General features: G+C 32.9%; 2 protein-coding genes across 5 annotated transcripts in view; one reads left to right on the top strand and one right to left on the bottom strand.

Moving 5' to 3' along the window:
* Positions 1-4,332, bottom strand: part of LOC108767962 (pickpocket protein 28) — a 10,456-nt gene extending 6,124 nt beyond the window's left edge. Inside the window, exons 1-8 of the mRNA XM_018518115.1 lie at positions 3,969-4,332; positions 3,447-3,559; positions 3,256-3,381; positions 2,720-2,923; positions 2,320-2,440; positions 1,291-1,439; positions 1,002-1,203; positions 488-758 (exon numbers count right to left, since the gene is read on the bottom strand). Of these exons, the coding sequence (XP_018373617.1) occupies positions 488-758; positions 1,002-1,203; positions 1,291-1,439; positions 2,320-2,440; positions 2,720-2,923; positions 3,256-3,381; positions 3,447-3,559; positions 3,969-4,295 (1,513 nt within the window). The 5' untranslated portion in view covers positions 4,296-4,332. The remainder of the gene's footprint in view (positions 1-487; positions 759-1,001; positions 1,204-1,290; positions 1,440-2,319; positions 2,441-2,719; positions 2,924-3,255; positions 3,382-3,446; positions 3,560-3,968) is intronic.
* Positions 1-15,173, top strand: part of LOC108767961 (putative uncharacterized protein DDB_G0282133) — a 22,477-nt gene extending 7,304 nt beyond the window's left edge. The window contains exons 1-12 of one of the 4 annotated variants that reach the window (XM_018518112.1): positions 7,789-7,803; positions 7,985-8,166; positions 8,675-8,793; positions 8,872-9,011; positions 9,092-9,221; positions 9,380-9,517; positions 9,582-9,758; positions 10,250-11,551; positions 12,141-12,289; positions 12,708-13,081; positions 13,161-13,439; positions 13,667-15,173. In XM_018518112.1, the coding sequence (XP_018373614.1) occupies positions 8,680-8,793; positions 8,872-9,011; positions 9,092-9,221; positions 9,380-9,517; positions 9,582-9,758; positions 10,250-11,551; positions 12,141-12,289; positions 12,708-13,081; positions 13,161-13,439; positions 13,667-14,997 (4,134 nt within the window). In that variant the 5' untranslated portion in view covers positions 7,789-7,803; positions 7,985-8,166; positions 8,675-8,679 and the 3' untranslated portion in view covers positions 14,998-15,173. Of the gene's footprint in view, positions 1-7,788; positions 7,804-7,966; positions 8,167-8,674; positions 8,794-8,871; positions 9,012-9,091; positions 9,222-9,379; positions 9,518-9,581; positions 9,759-10,249; positions 11,552-12,140; positions 12,290-12,707; positions 13,082-13,160; positions 13,440-13,666 lie in introns of those variants that run through there. The other 3 variants (XM_018518111.1, XM_018518110.1, XM_018518113.1) reach the window with 3 other exon arrangements.
* The last annotated feature ends 935 nt before the right edge of the window (positions 15,174-16,108 follow it).

Raw genomic sequence — 16,108 nt, forward strand, 5'->3', positions numbered from 1 at the left:
GCTCGTAAACTGACATTTTCAATCGAGAATAACTTTATGATGCAGACACAAATTGACTAATGTTTCTATGGGATTATGTTGACAGATGCCCAAGTTTATTGTATGACGTCTATGATCTGTTTATTTCGACCACTACTTACCGCTAAAGCCATCTATAGGAAAACGGCGGAAGCAAAGTTGTACACCTAATAATTACTTATACGCCTATTTTTTCGAAGAAAAAAGTGCAGGATAGGAATGACCCAATCATGTGTACTAAGGATTCCAAGAATGCGAAAAAGTCATCAGATTATAAGTTCGAGATATTTCTTTTGCAATATTTGAACTTAATATTTCTCAAAATAATTTTTCTTTAATGATTTATGGCGTATTTGTTAGCTGCGTTAAAGTTTTTATCTAAGAAATGTAATTCAGAAATGAATTCAGATACCTATTAAATATATTGAAAATAATTGTCAGATTTGTATCAAGAATTAATGATAATTACTTGGCATGTAATACTGCACGCAGTCGCAGAGCTTCTTTGTATAATTTGCCTCGCACTCCAGAATGCAATTCCTCTGTGTGTATGTCCGGTAATAGCGCAGTTTTCTTTCAGACATGAAAAAGCATTTCCGTTTCCTTTGCGCTATAGAAATTATTGATGGATTGGCGTATGATATCCGTGGTCTTATGATTATCCGGGTCTCCTCACCCGGTGTGATTGAGAATGAGAAATCAGCGATTTTCGGTGTCTCTACGGGATTATGTAGTAACATCTACAGAATTATAATCATGTTATTTAAAATCATCATTGGAGAACGACATTACATCATTGTAAAAAGCATATTCTATAATCTATAGCACCAATCTGAGAATTTACAAACTTGAATTTTAACAAAAGAAAAGAGGATTCGTTGTATGAAAAATTTTTCTAATGATGGATGCTTCCAAAATCTTTCTTTAATAATCTCGTTTAACGGGCAAAATAAAAAGGGAAGTTTTCGTAGCATAAGACGCACTTTAAAGCCTGCGCCGGCGGTTGACGAACAATAATATTCGTCAATATCGACATCAAGAGCCAAAGTCAAGCCATAGATTAGTCCAGCACCGTATGGTCTCCATGGTATAACATCCGGCGACATACTCGCATCGTATCCCTTTTCAGCATTCCAATCAACACTTTCAGATGGATACGTTATATTCAGATCAGACCAGTCGAGTCTAAAACAGCAGAAATAAAATTTTAGCAGAAATTTTCATAGAGTATATTTCTATTTCACAATTACGCCAATTTGATTGATTACTCACGGATTATAGAAGAGATGTTTTTTTGCTACTGAGTTGAAATTGCAACAAATACCCTCGTCGGTCATGGTAGGATTAAAAATCCTTTTACACTCGATCGGAGTCCCATGCCAAAGGCAGTAGTATATCATATCTGTGCACGGCTGGGTTACCTGAACAAAGAAATGAAAAATAGTTTTTTAATAATATAATTATTCGAGGTAAAAATAATTCTAAAATAATCTGAATTTTATCAATTGATTTCAGTCTAATCATTGATCGAGAAATATGATTCTAATCCTTTATAATTGTCTCAGTTAATTTTTCTTGCAAGGGAACAAAACTAATAATAAGTGTTTTATGGCATTTTCTTAATAATGATGTATTTACATTTTTTGAAAACGTCAAATTTTTTAAATTTAATCCTCCAGGAGTTGTTTTGACCTCAAAATCTCGAAATAAGTAGATAAAAAAACAACATAGATCTAATATTTATTGATATTCTATGTTCAAAGCCCATTAAAATCAATAAAAGAAAATTTCGATGGTTCTCTTGTGAGTGAATATTATCTAAACCGCCAGTTATCTATAAAAAAATATTTTAAATAAAAGGTGAATGATTTAAAAAAATATTACTTTATAATCATAATTAAAAAATTTATTTAATAAATAGTTTCAAATTTTTTTATTTTTTTATTAAAAAAGTTAAAGATATGTTGATAACAGTTAAATGGTTTCAAAAAAGAGTGCTTTATAATAATAAAAAATTGTTTTATTAACAAATATTTCATTTTTATAAAGTATTCTTTTTTTTAAATTATTCAACTTTTATATAACATTTTTTATGTCTTCGACGGTTTAAACGATATTTACTTAGAAAGAACGAAACTAATTTTTTTAAGGATTTTTCCATTGTGCGATTGAGCACTCGTAAAAAAATATATCTTATTTCTGTTTTAACATATCCAAAGCTTATTAATCAAGGAGACATTTGGTTGTGTTCTCATGGTATTAGTGTATATCAAAATGTATGTATGAAATAACGCTGTATACATTGATCATGAACTTTAGCATCTTGTCCCAGTTTATAGCCTGGTCTTCGTGGTCTTCATAAGTTATGTTACTATCCGAATTGCAACGATCTTCCACCAATAGTTTATCTAATTCGTTGAACCTAAAAAAAAATACAAGAAAAATACATTTTTCAAAATAATTCTTAGTTATAATTTTTTAAAATAATTATTTTTGTTGGTGGTACTTATTTATTATAATAATTACTAATTATACCGATAAAAAAAAATACTTTTCTTTCTAATAATACATTTCCTGAAGATTTTTTTGGAAATATACTATCGGAAATATACTATTGGAAATACACTTTTGAGAGAATTTGATTGTTCAATAGTGTTATTATAGAATAATACTGTTAATTAGTAATTTAATGCATACTTACCCACGTTCAATTCGCTTTCCTTCTGTCTTCTTGATTTTATTCATATTGCATATTGTTACAGAGGGAAACGGAAATTCATTTAGGGAAATCGGATCAGGGCTCAAAGAAATAATGATGGGAGATCCATTCCATTTCTGATAGATATAACAAATGTAATATATTGCTATTGTTAGTGCGGTAGTGAACGAGATTATCCAAAATATTCTGCAAAAAGCATCCAGCTTTAAAATTATGCAAAATTGTATAAAGTAAGTAATGATTACTTATTAATTTTATTTTATATAATATACTATAATAAAATGTTTTATATACATATGTACATATACGTAAGCATAAAATTAATTTCTAAATATGTATAACATTTTTTATAACATGATTTAAAAAAATGATAATTTTGTTACATTGAAAATCATATCTCGATATGAAAAATTATTTCAAATTTTACGATACTTTTCTGCTTCGTAGTATTTTAAACTCGAAAAATTGGAAAGAACTTGTTATGCAAATTTTAAATTGCATGACATAGAACTTTATACCTTTCTACGATTGATAATCCTGAGTCACCGACGTAACGTAAACCGTGAAGGCTGCTACACGAGCAATATTGCTTGGCAAGCTCGCTGATTTCTATGAGTTTCTGATGCTTCTTTCCAGTCTTCAATCTAGAAAGAATAATACTAGATTAGATAGATGTATATTGTTAGCATTTAATTAAAAGGATCTTTACCTTTCAGTTTTCTCACTTTCTTGATCGTTGTTCTTGTTCGCGGCTGATTCTTTTGCGAACAAATTATTGTTGTACCTCGATCTCAGGGCAAAATCTTGCAACCGATATGTACCCTACGCATAGTCGAGATGCTTATTTTATTCGTACGGCTCACATCTTATCTTTGATTGATAGTGTACAAAAAAAACAATTTTACTATTATCATATTTTAATATTTAATATTTAACTAATAATACAGAAGGGCTAGATACAGATCCAAAAATAATTTTGTTGGATTATCAAAATAATTATGTAGAACGTTTAAGCGATGACAATGTTGCAAACATTATGGCAACTAATTTAAGCATCCTATATAATTATTTTGATGGTCAAAACAAAATTATTTTCAATTTCTATATCTATATATTTTGCAAAATTTTTAGATGTTTCAGCAAAATCGTTCTTTTCGTATGCATTTCTTCTCACGTTCAATTTCTTCATTCGGAAGATGAATGAAGACAACTTCGCGGACATTAATCGTACCTTCAAGTGATCACGAGACGCAAATCCCTCCAGCTGTTGGGGTGGTCTATAAGGATTCTGTAGGTGCACGGTGTTGACGGAGTACGATGGGATAGTGTTGCTAGTCTTTAAATCAATTTGCGCTCTATCGGCGTCATTGTAGTACTTCTCATCCGAAGGATGATTGCGGTTGTAGGTTCGCGATGGCATCACGGGTGTGTTGAATATCTTCATACTAACGAAATCGGACGCTCGATCGACGTTCGAGGTGACACGTGTTAAAATTTGCGCGTCATTCCACGGGTTGAGGATCGCCTTCCTTTTCTTTCGTTTCAATGAATCCTCCATTTCATGATCATTCTCTCTCTCGATTCATTGCGATCTCGTGACCCTTTCAATGACTTTATTTCTTGACGCAGATCACCCTATTAAAATTCGGTAAATTTCCTTTCTTTAGAAAAAGAAGAATGCTAATTGCTTGCATTCACAGTTTTTTCTTCTTTTTCAATTATTCTCCTTTATTTGAGAAACTTATCCCATAAATGATTTTTTAATAATTAAAAAGATCCTCCTTTTTTTCTCCAATTAGCATTAATCTTCATATTATTTAATATTAATCACAATTAGTATTATTTATTGTACAATTCTTTATCGTACAAGAAGTGAGTCGCTTATCGCGAGTCTCTTCGGGCAATATTGTCACCTAATCGGGAAAAAATTCCGCTGATTTTGTCGCGGGACTTTTCCAAACTACCCTCCAAGACGGCCGACAGCTAACTGACGTGTAACAATAGCGGTGAGCATCCTTCCAACTTTCGCGATATGATGCTCGCATCGTATACCTTGTCCTCATATGCATACTCACGCTTATGATCTCCTAGATAAATAAACATTATTATTATTCCATTCATATTAACAAGACGAAATCGCAAATCAATGTTACGTAAAAGATCGCGAGATGATAATAATAATGTATAATAATTGATAATAAATAATAAATAATTTTATTACAAAAAAGATGTCTTTATGATGTCTTTTAAACATTTTTAGACGTATTATATCAGATTTTGAACTTCAACTAGTATTCATATAATTTGTTTTTATTTTAGGATTATTTCAAGACCATTTTAATGTCTTAAGATGCTAATGCGGCATTATGGTTAGTTTATGACTGTTTAAGACGCGATCTTAAATATAAAAACTGTCTATGAATGCCTTTGTGTTGTCCGAGATAATTTTAACTCGAAATTTCGGTATCAATTTCAGAAACGACAGTTAAATCGTATACACCCGCTTACAACTGCAATAATAACCCTCCGAGTTGGTCGTTTAGCATTCTGTGCATTTTTATATTGATGTTAGAAAAGTATAACAAACGATGTAAAATTACATTTAGTCAGCTATAAAACGATGAGAAAACGTTCGATAAATGTGACTTATCTTTTCATGAACATCTACTCTTTCATGTGTAGAATATCTTGTTTAACAATAAACGAGTACACAAAAGTGACATTTCTCTTTTTTTCTCAGTAATCGAATATACATACTTTGATACGATCCGACACTCTACTTACAATAGAACTTTTCGAATCGCAGTATTTGCGATTACGAGTCCACGTGCATAATGTGCATAGATCGAAAAAAAGAGGAGTGCATTCGTGGAGAAGAGCGCAATTTCTCTCTATACATATATAGAACAAAATATATATCCCAAATATTAAGATGATTTCTAACGACTTATTGGACATTAAAGTCATTATTGAGACATCGTATGATACGTCACTTTATTACTTGGAATTGGGCTTGAACGTCACTTTGTTACTTGGGATCGGGCATTCCATCTTTATTTTATTCAATAAATTTTACTCGAGCATTCTTAATTCGAGTATACTTAACAACTGCATGAAAGCATCACACCCTTTGCTTGGGGGGGAAGAAAAAAATCATCGTATGTGTGAGAAAGAAAAAAAAACACCGCGTCCTAATGATGGCATCCCGTTGCTTTGCATGCGTCGTTACAAAGTACACAATGATCCACTATTAGAAATTGAATCGATCGCGTGTATCGCCGATGCATATGTACACAGGATAGATCGATTAGGAAGCGCACGTTGTCGCGCGATTACAAACTCTGTTACGTATTTATGTATTAGCCACAATGTAATAGGGGTGGAGCACTCTGCGCGATTGCTATGCTTAAGCAAAGGTGACGGATGGATTAATTAATAAAAATGTTCGCGCGCAAGCTTATCTCGCGTCATGCGCGCAAATTTTTCTCTATTTCGCGCTGTTTTGCCTCTTGAATAGAATTTGTATCATTAATGCCTGTTTCTATCAACGTAGATTAACTTCAATCTCAATTCAACTTATACTCTTTATCTTTTTCTAATTCGTAGAACTAGAAAAAGACGAAGAGTTAATTAAACAGAGATTCAAGTTAAACTACGTTGATAGAAACAAGAATAAATTAAATTATATTATCAACCTCTTTGTGCCACTTTCAGTACGGTACATTCGAATTTTATTATATGCTACAACTTTTTTATTAATAGGAGCACGTATAATACAGCATACAACAATTAAAACTTTCACGGTTTTTTTCATCGAGGAAGTTACATGTTTGACGAGTAATCTCTATCTTGATACATCGTTAAATACCGGCGTTTCGTAAACGTTGCAGTTCACTTCATCATAACAAGTAACTTGATACAGTAGTATCGCTCTGATGAATTGCAACATTTACGAAACGCTGACATTTAACAATGTATTAGAAACACGAAGATAACCCATAAATCATATAGTGTCTTTCTTAAAGATAGTAATGCCCGTTTCTACTAATATAGATTAATCTTAACTTACTCTTCATTTTTTTATTCTTAGATCTAGAAAAAAAAGAGTTGAATCGAGATTAAAATTAAACATTGGTAGAAACGGACGTACATTTACTAATATAATCCTTAAATATATTCTTAATGGCATTTTGATATAGAAAAAAATTTATTACTATATGTTCATTTTTATTCGATATTTTTGTACAATACCTTATATGTATTACACTTGTGACGAAAATATAGTGTCCATCGAAAAGTTAAATTGATATAATGACATTACAATATTAATTATATATTTTCCAATCTTATTATTGTCAATTATATATTAATTACAATATTAATTATATTATTAAATTAGTTCTATTGTCGTGATGTTTTGATTTAATAATGATGTAATAGTTGATAATATTTATAATTTATTCATTTAATAATAATGTAATATTTGATAATATTTATAATTTATTCATTATATCGTTGTATTATTATAAATTATATCATTAATTTGAAATTATTAAACAATTACGCCATGCGTAATTTTAATTTTATAAGGGATATATTAAATATTTTTAAATGTAATTATAACGCTTTTTGATTGTCAAAAACGCAATAAATGTAAATGAATGCGTGTCATAATGTAGATAATATGTAACGCACCGTTCAACTATATCTCTTATTTTTGAAGTCCATAACCGATCGGTTGGATCACTACCGTAAGCAATGATAGTGGTATCAAATCTATAACGCAGAAAAGCATATGGAAAACCGCGATGAGACTACAGTCACAATAGTCTCACGCAATTTTCCCTTGTTATGCATAACGAGACAAGAATGGTGAAGTGGTTACAGACTTGTTCGCAGTGGAAATGTTTCGTGACCGCCTCCTCTGATGGATCGTCGTCTCAGCGTAATTACAAGACAAACTTCATGTTATTCTTATCGACGTTCAACGGCACCTCACGCGAGTCGAAACTGGCCGACCTGTACGGCTGATGTTCGTATCTCGATGCCTTCCCTTTGTTTACCGGGTGAGAACGGCAATGATACGCCTATATGAAATTACAGGTGTTCGGAAGCGAGAGCAATTTGACGGATAGACATCGACGATCGATAATTTATTGTCACGCTTTGATTCGATACGAAACTGAATTTACGACGCGTGATACATCGATCACGCCCAAGGGGAATTAATTAATCTTTTATTTATAGAGGGGAGCGATCAATGATAAACGAGCAAAAAACATTTTGCTAGTAAGAATATCTAAATAATTCACATTGATTACGATAATGCAGATCGTCGAGGAAAGTTTACCATTGAGCGGAATATCTAGTTAATAATTAGACGAACTGCATGGAAGGGGCGAGGAGACCTTGCTTCGAATAGTGGCAAGGTTAGACTTTTTCTAGCTACATAATGCTCTTTGTACAACGGCGATATTAGGTCACCGCCGTTTGTTCTGCACTGACGGTGTCATAAGCGACGATAATGATTATGCACGAGTGACAAGACATGCGCCTTTTAAATAGACACGTGATTCTATCATCAGCGTAATTAACAACGTGGTATTGCTTCTCATTAGAATTACGATATTTTGATAACAGTCAACTATGATATTTCAACGGTTCTGCTCTTTGGCATTGTATAATTAGTTATCATATCATTAAAGAGAAAATGTGGTGATGAGTCTAGGCCAGCTTGTACTAACAAGCGAATAATTAATTCGCGGCATAAAAAAATGTTCATTTCTGTTTAAAATTAATTACAACCTCTCTCTTTTTCTTTTGCACATTGTTCACAATATTTATCTTAATGAAATAAAATTGATGCATCGTAATTTATTCAATTTTATGATAAATCGTTGCTTGTTATTAATAAAATGATTCCATCTCTTGTTACAGGCAAAATGTCGTACAAGACTAGAAAGCGAAAAGAGGTCGAGGAGCGCAAAGTAAACGATAGGGAACAAGACAATTCTTTTACCGATGAGATGAGAGAGGAGATGGAAACAATGTGGGAGGTAATTAAAGTTCTTCATAATTTTATTGGATTCTTAGTTAGATAAAAAAATACACAACACTTATAATACTTTTTCCAGATACCACAAATTTTCCATTTCCTCTACTTAACAAAGGAATCTCTTAATATACCTCAGTTATCTTTATATGAAATGGAAAGGATGCTATTGATACCGAGGGCCTCTAAACAATTAGCAAACATCATGACGTGTTTGCTGAGGTACATATATTAAATCCGACTAGATTTAACTATGTGAAAAGATGTACATTATGATACAAAGTTTGGTTTCAAAATTCTAGTTCCCCGATAACCAAAGTAAAGTTACGCAAGGTGCCACCGATGCCATATGAATTTTGGACCAATATTCTCTCGTATAAAATGTCAAGCTGGTCCAAAATTTATCGTGCGAAGCATAAAGACGCAACCAAAGTATGTATTGTCGTAAGTTTGCGTTGCAAACTGATAATATTTATAATTTTTATAATTTTATATCAAATATGTACGTAACATTTTAAACGCACATGCATATACATATACACATGATAATATGCACGACAGTGATCAGAAATATGATCAAAGATTTTTAGGTTCTAGAAACTATCGGTGTTGAACCAGAATTCTGGAGCGTTTTTCCCGAAACTTCGATGCTCGATGGCAAAGACTTTGAAGATCTTAGCTTCAAGCAAAGGGTCTGGTTGCTAAAAACTGTCTGTGATACAATCATGGTGAGTTAGCGATCATCTAAAAAATAAGGAGTTGTTAAATTAAACTGCCATATAATTCTTGTAGCATACTAGAAAAACTGTTCAAGAAGATATGGTGAACCAACCATGGGAAGACCAGTTTGAAACAGTTTTAGGAATGGATCGTAACGGGGCGAGATACATTTATTTTCCTCAATTTATGCCGAACGATCTCAGAATTTACAGGCATTCTCTGGACAATAAGATTTTGTCAACTGTTAAGGTAATTCACTTATTTTTCTGTGAAATATGAATATTGCCCGTTTCTACCAATGTGAATTAATTTTAATCTTGGTTTAATTTACTTTTCTTTTTCTAATCCTTGGAATTAGAAAAAGATGAAGAGTAAGTTGAACCGAGATTAAAGTTAATCTATAATACAATTGGTAGAAACGGGCCTAACAATGTCTTTACATAAACTTGTCCTTTGAAAAAGATAATAGAAATATTATATACGAACAATTACTATAATTGTATATCTTTCCCTATATCTTCAAATTATAATGTCTAATATAATGGTAATATAATAAGTTTACAATACGATTAAAAATATTCTCAAAAATTTCGGTATTCTAGGTATTCAAAAATCTAGGTATCTATAATATAGATACCTAATCTCAGAAAGTTTTAAAATATATTACGATATTTTGTATAAGTTTTGCATATTTTACAAGCTATATAAACATATTAATTAATAAACTATGAATTTTGCAGCCTGTCAGACAAGATCAAGAGAAAAGGAGCAAATTCATTAGATACAAAAAGAGAAAATTGCAAATACGCAATAACTTATCTGATCACAGGCTTGAAAATAGAAACGATGATAAAGAGCTTAGTAATAACGACAGCACCACGGGTTCGTTTATCAGTGAGGATACGAATTTGAGTAGTATCAGCACGTGCAGTAATAACAACAACATAAGCCTGGACATTATAAGCAGGAAGCGTCGCAGGAGTTTGTCAAAAACGTCCGAGGAAAGTTTAAATGCAAGATCCAGCGGCTATGACACTCATAACTCCAGCGATACCAAATCTGTCGATGACGAGTCTTCGCCGATGTTCAAAGGTTTTGCCAATACTCAGAATGATAATTGCAGTATAGGAATAATTAATGAAATGTTACATGATTTGAAAACTGAAATCGACGAAGAAAAAAAAATGAGTGAACGCGAAAGCAGTAGTGAATTAGTATCACAAGAAAACTTAGTGGAATTGTACAAAAATACTGTAATACCTTGTGATGAAACATTTGACGAAAAGGATGAGAACGAGAAATCAGGTGATACTTTGTCCAATAGTTCAAAAACAGACGACGAGAAATTGAATGAGATAATTAATGCCGAAAGTTCCAAATTACTTGAAGATGTATATTCCAAAAATATTCCCGCCAGTGATAATGTAAGTGATATTTCAATGAAATTGACATCTAAATCGGATGACGAGAAACTGAGTGAAACAAAAACTAGTGATAGTAATGTTAGCACAAATGAAAACAGTTTAAATAAAAAAAGAACTTTTGATGAGTTATTTTATTCATCTTCCTCTATCAGTAGTGCGTCATTAAGTGAAGAAGTGACTAGGCAATATCTAAATAAAACGCTACCAGTGATAGAAGCAGAATCAAATAATTTGAGAGAAAGAATGAAACTACGACCTCGAAATATAAAGCAATACAATAAAAAACATACAACTGAAATGACAGGAAGTGAGATAAACGAAAGACAGGAAGTAGAAGACGATCAAATGAATGAAACAGATGAAGAAAATTTAAGTGAGCCGCGATTACAAACAAGCATGGAATACGATTTGGACAATGACGCAAACAATACTGATATCAGTTATAATTTGCAAACATCCACCGATCCAAAGACAGATGAGTGCAAGCAACGTTTCGACAAGATGTTGTCTGATCTTAGCGTTTCTGATTTTTATCTTGTAGTTGACAGTGTAGAAGAATTACGGGACCTTATTGCCAATTTTTCAGAAAGTGATTTGGAAAGCAATAATTCCAATAACGTAAGCTTGATGCGATTAATGATTATCTCTAACATTTTTAGCACTTTTATCATAGCCTCGTTCCACTAATGGTCATTATACTCGTATAAGATCCATCCGACTATCTTTACATATCACTTAATCACTTTTTATTTGTTTAACTGCCAACCATTTCATAATAGTTCTTATTGTCATTTGATCATTGTTTCTCTTACAGTCTTTCATGGACCTACATCAGATATCAACACAATTAGAATGCTCTTTTGAACTAATATCCATGCTATGGTATATGTTACTTTTGCGACTTATTTAATCAATTGTGTAAAAAAAATAGTTAAAATTGCGACATTTAGAATGCATGTCTTAGCGAATAACAATTACTGAGTAAGTCTAAAAGTAATGATCAAGACGTTTTAATTAATTTTTTCATGTAAATTTGACTAATGAATTTGTACGCATCGATATCAGCATGAGTTCTCATTGGCTAATATATATCTCTTTCTTATTGATTTACTCTTATAATTAGAGCTTTCTTTGCTAGTTTATTGTCTAACATATTTATTCATAATATTTTGTTGCATATTGGCTAAAAATTACGCTGCGTTTACAGGCGGAAATTATTCCTTTGTGTGAAGTAAAGTTAGTAAAGAAGTTGACTGAATTATTAAGTTCTGTGGAACCAGTAGAGACAACTCTAAAGGATGCAATGCGAAAAGCGAAGGCAAAACTTCAAAGGGAATGGTTTAATTTTAAAGAAGGGTATGTATTGCAACTTGCATTTTTATACCTTACAATGCGAAGTAATTGGACATTATTTCTCAAAATCTCATACATTGTCATACAAAACGATCACAAAAAAGAATTATAATTAAAGATACTGTGTGAAATATCATTTCATTATTATTCCGCTTTATTAATGCACATTTGCGAAATATTTTGGTTTTGATCAGTAATACACATAGCAAAATATATATAGCAAAATAATGTTGTGCATCTTCATAATTTTTCATATCTTTTCATTTTCATTGTCTGGAGAATTCGAATTACCTGACGCCTTGAGATTGCTACAATCCATGTGATTTATGATGTGGTCGTTGTCCACACTTCTTCTAGTAACGTTAAATGTTAATCACTTTTGTCGAGCATGTATGGTAGACAAACATGTGATGTGTTGTAGCAGTGTGGAGGATCAGGACTCACCTGGTGAGAGTGGTCTCAGCTCTAATTGGTGGGTTCTTGGGACGCAGGGCAGGGATCCACTCTCAACTCCCGGAGACGCAACGTTACAAACGTTATCGCAATCTGCCGTATCCCCACTTGGCACCAAAAACACACAAAAACAATTACAAGTCGAGAGCGAAAACGAAAATACGGTCAAAGATTCTAAACAAAGTCACCACGAGAGCCGAGAGCCGAGTAACGAACGGCAAAACGAAAATGGTAACAAACAGTCTGAAATCAAGGCAACATCAGGAAGAAACGAAGTTGTGGAAGAAGAAAAGAAACTGGAAGTCAAACAAGACGGAGAAAACGAAAATGCGTCCGACGAAGGTATTCTTTTTCGTCATCTTGATTTCTCATTCGGTTGTCTTATTCTTCTTTCGTACTGAAAATAATATGTCCTTCGCAGATGCAAACCAGGAAACACAATACAGTAGACGGGTGTTACGAGCGCGCGGCGTCTCTTCATACACAGAACAGCTTTATTCAGATGACGAAAGCGATGAGGACGAGCTGGAGGAATGGGCCGACGTTGAGGCAGTGTACGCGGCTCCCGGCACACAGGCCAATACATCCGCTTCTCACACTAATTCGAAAGAACGAAACGCTGACAACTGGTCGGACGAGGAGGACTCAGACCAAGATTGGATTCTACCGAGCTCTCGCAAAAGGAAAAATAAACGTTCGTGTGAGTGTCTAATCTTGAAGAAAAGCTATACTATTATATTTTTTTCTCTATTGAGGCTAGATTTTTCATAAAATTTGTTTTGTTTGTATATTAGAATATAATTAATAGCAATTTTATTATAAAATAATATTGGTAGAAAAAAATCAAAAGTATATATTATAAAAATCAATAAATTCTATATCATGTAATACTTTTTCATGATAACTTTAACATTTGTGCTATTTTAGCTACCAATCGAAGATTAAAATCATTTGAACATAAGGTACAGAATATCACGGAAAATACATCTCAGAGTAATGCGGCGTTTGATGTTTCTCATCCTAATGCGAAAATTGTTAAAGATAAGTTAAAGGATAAACTCAAAGATAACAAGAGAGAGCCTGAAAATGCAGCTGCTTCGCAAATCCTTGGTAACACCGTTACTTCCGCAGCGAACAATAAAAATAAAAGAGAAGTGCCTTCCATGGACGCAATTTGTAAGATTGAATCTGTCAAGAGTGTGCATTCGGAACTTGACATTAAGGATGAGGGTCCGGTGTACGAGTCCAATCCAAACACCACAAGCCAGCAATACGAACAGAGCAATTACGAACCCACGAATCCGCAACAAAAATATTATTATGTGGTGCCACAGAATTCTGGAATGGTGCCCCAGGGGACGATCATCCAGGGAGCTGTGCCGCAAGCTCCGCAGACTTACTACATGCAGCAGCCTTACATAATACAGCCTCCACAGGGCAAATATCTACCCCCTACTCAACAGCAGCAACAACAGTTTGTTTATCAACAGCAAAGTCCGCAGATGATGGCTCAACCGTACGTCAACAATACGAATTACGTATCTTATGTAGCGGTTGCAACACAGCCTCAAACAGAGTATGTGGTTGCACCTGGGCCGATGATAAATCAGCCAAATTTGCAGAATCCGGTTCATTGCGCTCCCAGACCGCAGAATAGGTACATGCAAAATAACAGACAACTGGCACCGCGACAGAACTCACAGCATTTTAACAGTACGGTAATAAGAAGCATTGGCACACCTGTCAGAGGTCAGAGGCCCCCCAATTCGAAAAACGTTCCTTTGTCAAGGCAAAGGCAGAGAACATCACAGACATCCAGCACGGAAAATAGCGGTCAGAAAGTCACATCTCTGATCATGCTCAGTGATAGCGACGATGAAATAGAAATGATTATTATGGAGAAAACGCCCAATAGCTCAGAGAAAACTCCAGCCAACAGAGCTAGATCATTGGAGTCTCAAAGAATTGCTAATCAATCTAGACAGAAACCTACGATCACTTCGGACATTACTGTCCCTTCGACAAAGGGTATTCTCTCACCGCAAATTATTCAACGAATGAGCCAGGGCGGTATATCCATCACGCCAGTGAAGAACAATCCGCCACCAACGACGAATACCAACACGCAGCTGGTGGTAGTCGTAAACGAGACCGGGAGTCACTACGCCTTGGCACTACCCAATGGCAGCAAACTCATACTCACTCCGGAACAGGTGGCGCAGATTAGAGCTTCAAATGGAGGGAAACTAATTTTGTAGAGCGTGTAATTAACCATATTACACAAATTACATGTGTCTTTGTTCTGTTTCTTAATTTTTCACAATTGCAATTACATGTAAATCTGATACACGCAAATTTTATCTTCATATCTTGCCGATTTAGTCATTAGTCTGTTAAAATAGAAATTTATTGATGAGATATTTCTCATCATATAATCGCGAATGTTTGAAAAGAACTAAGTTAAAGGTTTTTAGATGGATTATCTATCTTCCGTTATATAATGTTGTACAAAGAATATTTAAAAAAAAATATTTCTTAATTTTAATTAGTTTCTTTTCACAATGTGTATAATAAATAACGATCTTAAGTATAGTATAATAATATGAACTAGGAATATTGAGGCCGGAAATAATAGAATTTATATTAAACTTCGTATTTCTTTCATATTCTTGGAACAATCACGCATGTATATTGCATGGGTACAAAAATAATAAAATTTTCGCTAAAAAGTCGGGTTTATAATTAAAATTGCAGAATTAGTACAAAATATTGTTATAATATTTGTAACAAATATGAGAACGCTTTTTAATTTTTTTTATAAATAATATTACGAATCACATAAATGCTTCATCGAATAATACATATGATATTGGATACATGCCTAAAATTCGAATAAATATTTATGTCTGATTTTAATCTTGTATTGCAATAAACAGAAATGAGATAATATTGTACCTAAAAGACACTAATATTTAGAGTTTCATAAAAAATTTATGAACTTCTATAAAAGAGTTACTATTGATTCGATAATACGCAAAATAATTAACTTTTACATATAAAATAAGCTGCTATTTAAAATAACTATTAGTATTTTTGCAGTTGAAAAATTATGATTTTGTTCACATGTTCCCAATTTGTAATGTTTGTTGTGTTAATGTTAAATATTCAATTTTAAAGAAGGCAATTAGATACCTCTCTTAATTGAGATATCTCTCGTTTAGGCTTTTTATATAATTGTCCTTTATAAATTTTACTAATATACATTTTTGTAATTAAATGCCACAATATAAATGCATGTAATTTACATGAGAAAATTGTTCTTGAATATCATCGAAATTAATGTGCATTGGTCTACATATTCTGTATGAA

This window comes from Trachymyrmex cornetzi, unplaced genomic scaffold (genome assembly GCF_001594075.2).
Source record: "Trachymyrmex cornetzi isolate Tcor2-1 unplaced genomic scaffold, Tcor1.1 scaffold74, whole genome shotgun sequence".
Classification (NCBI taxonomy): Eukaryota; Metazoa; Arthropoda; class Insecta; order Hymenoptera; family Formicidae; genus Trachymyrmex; species Trachymyrmex cornetzi.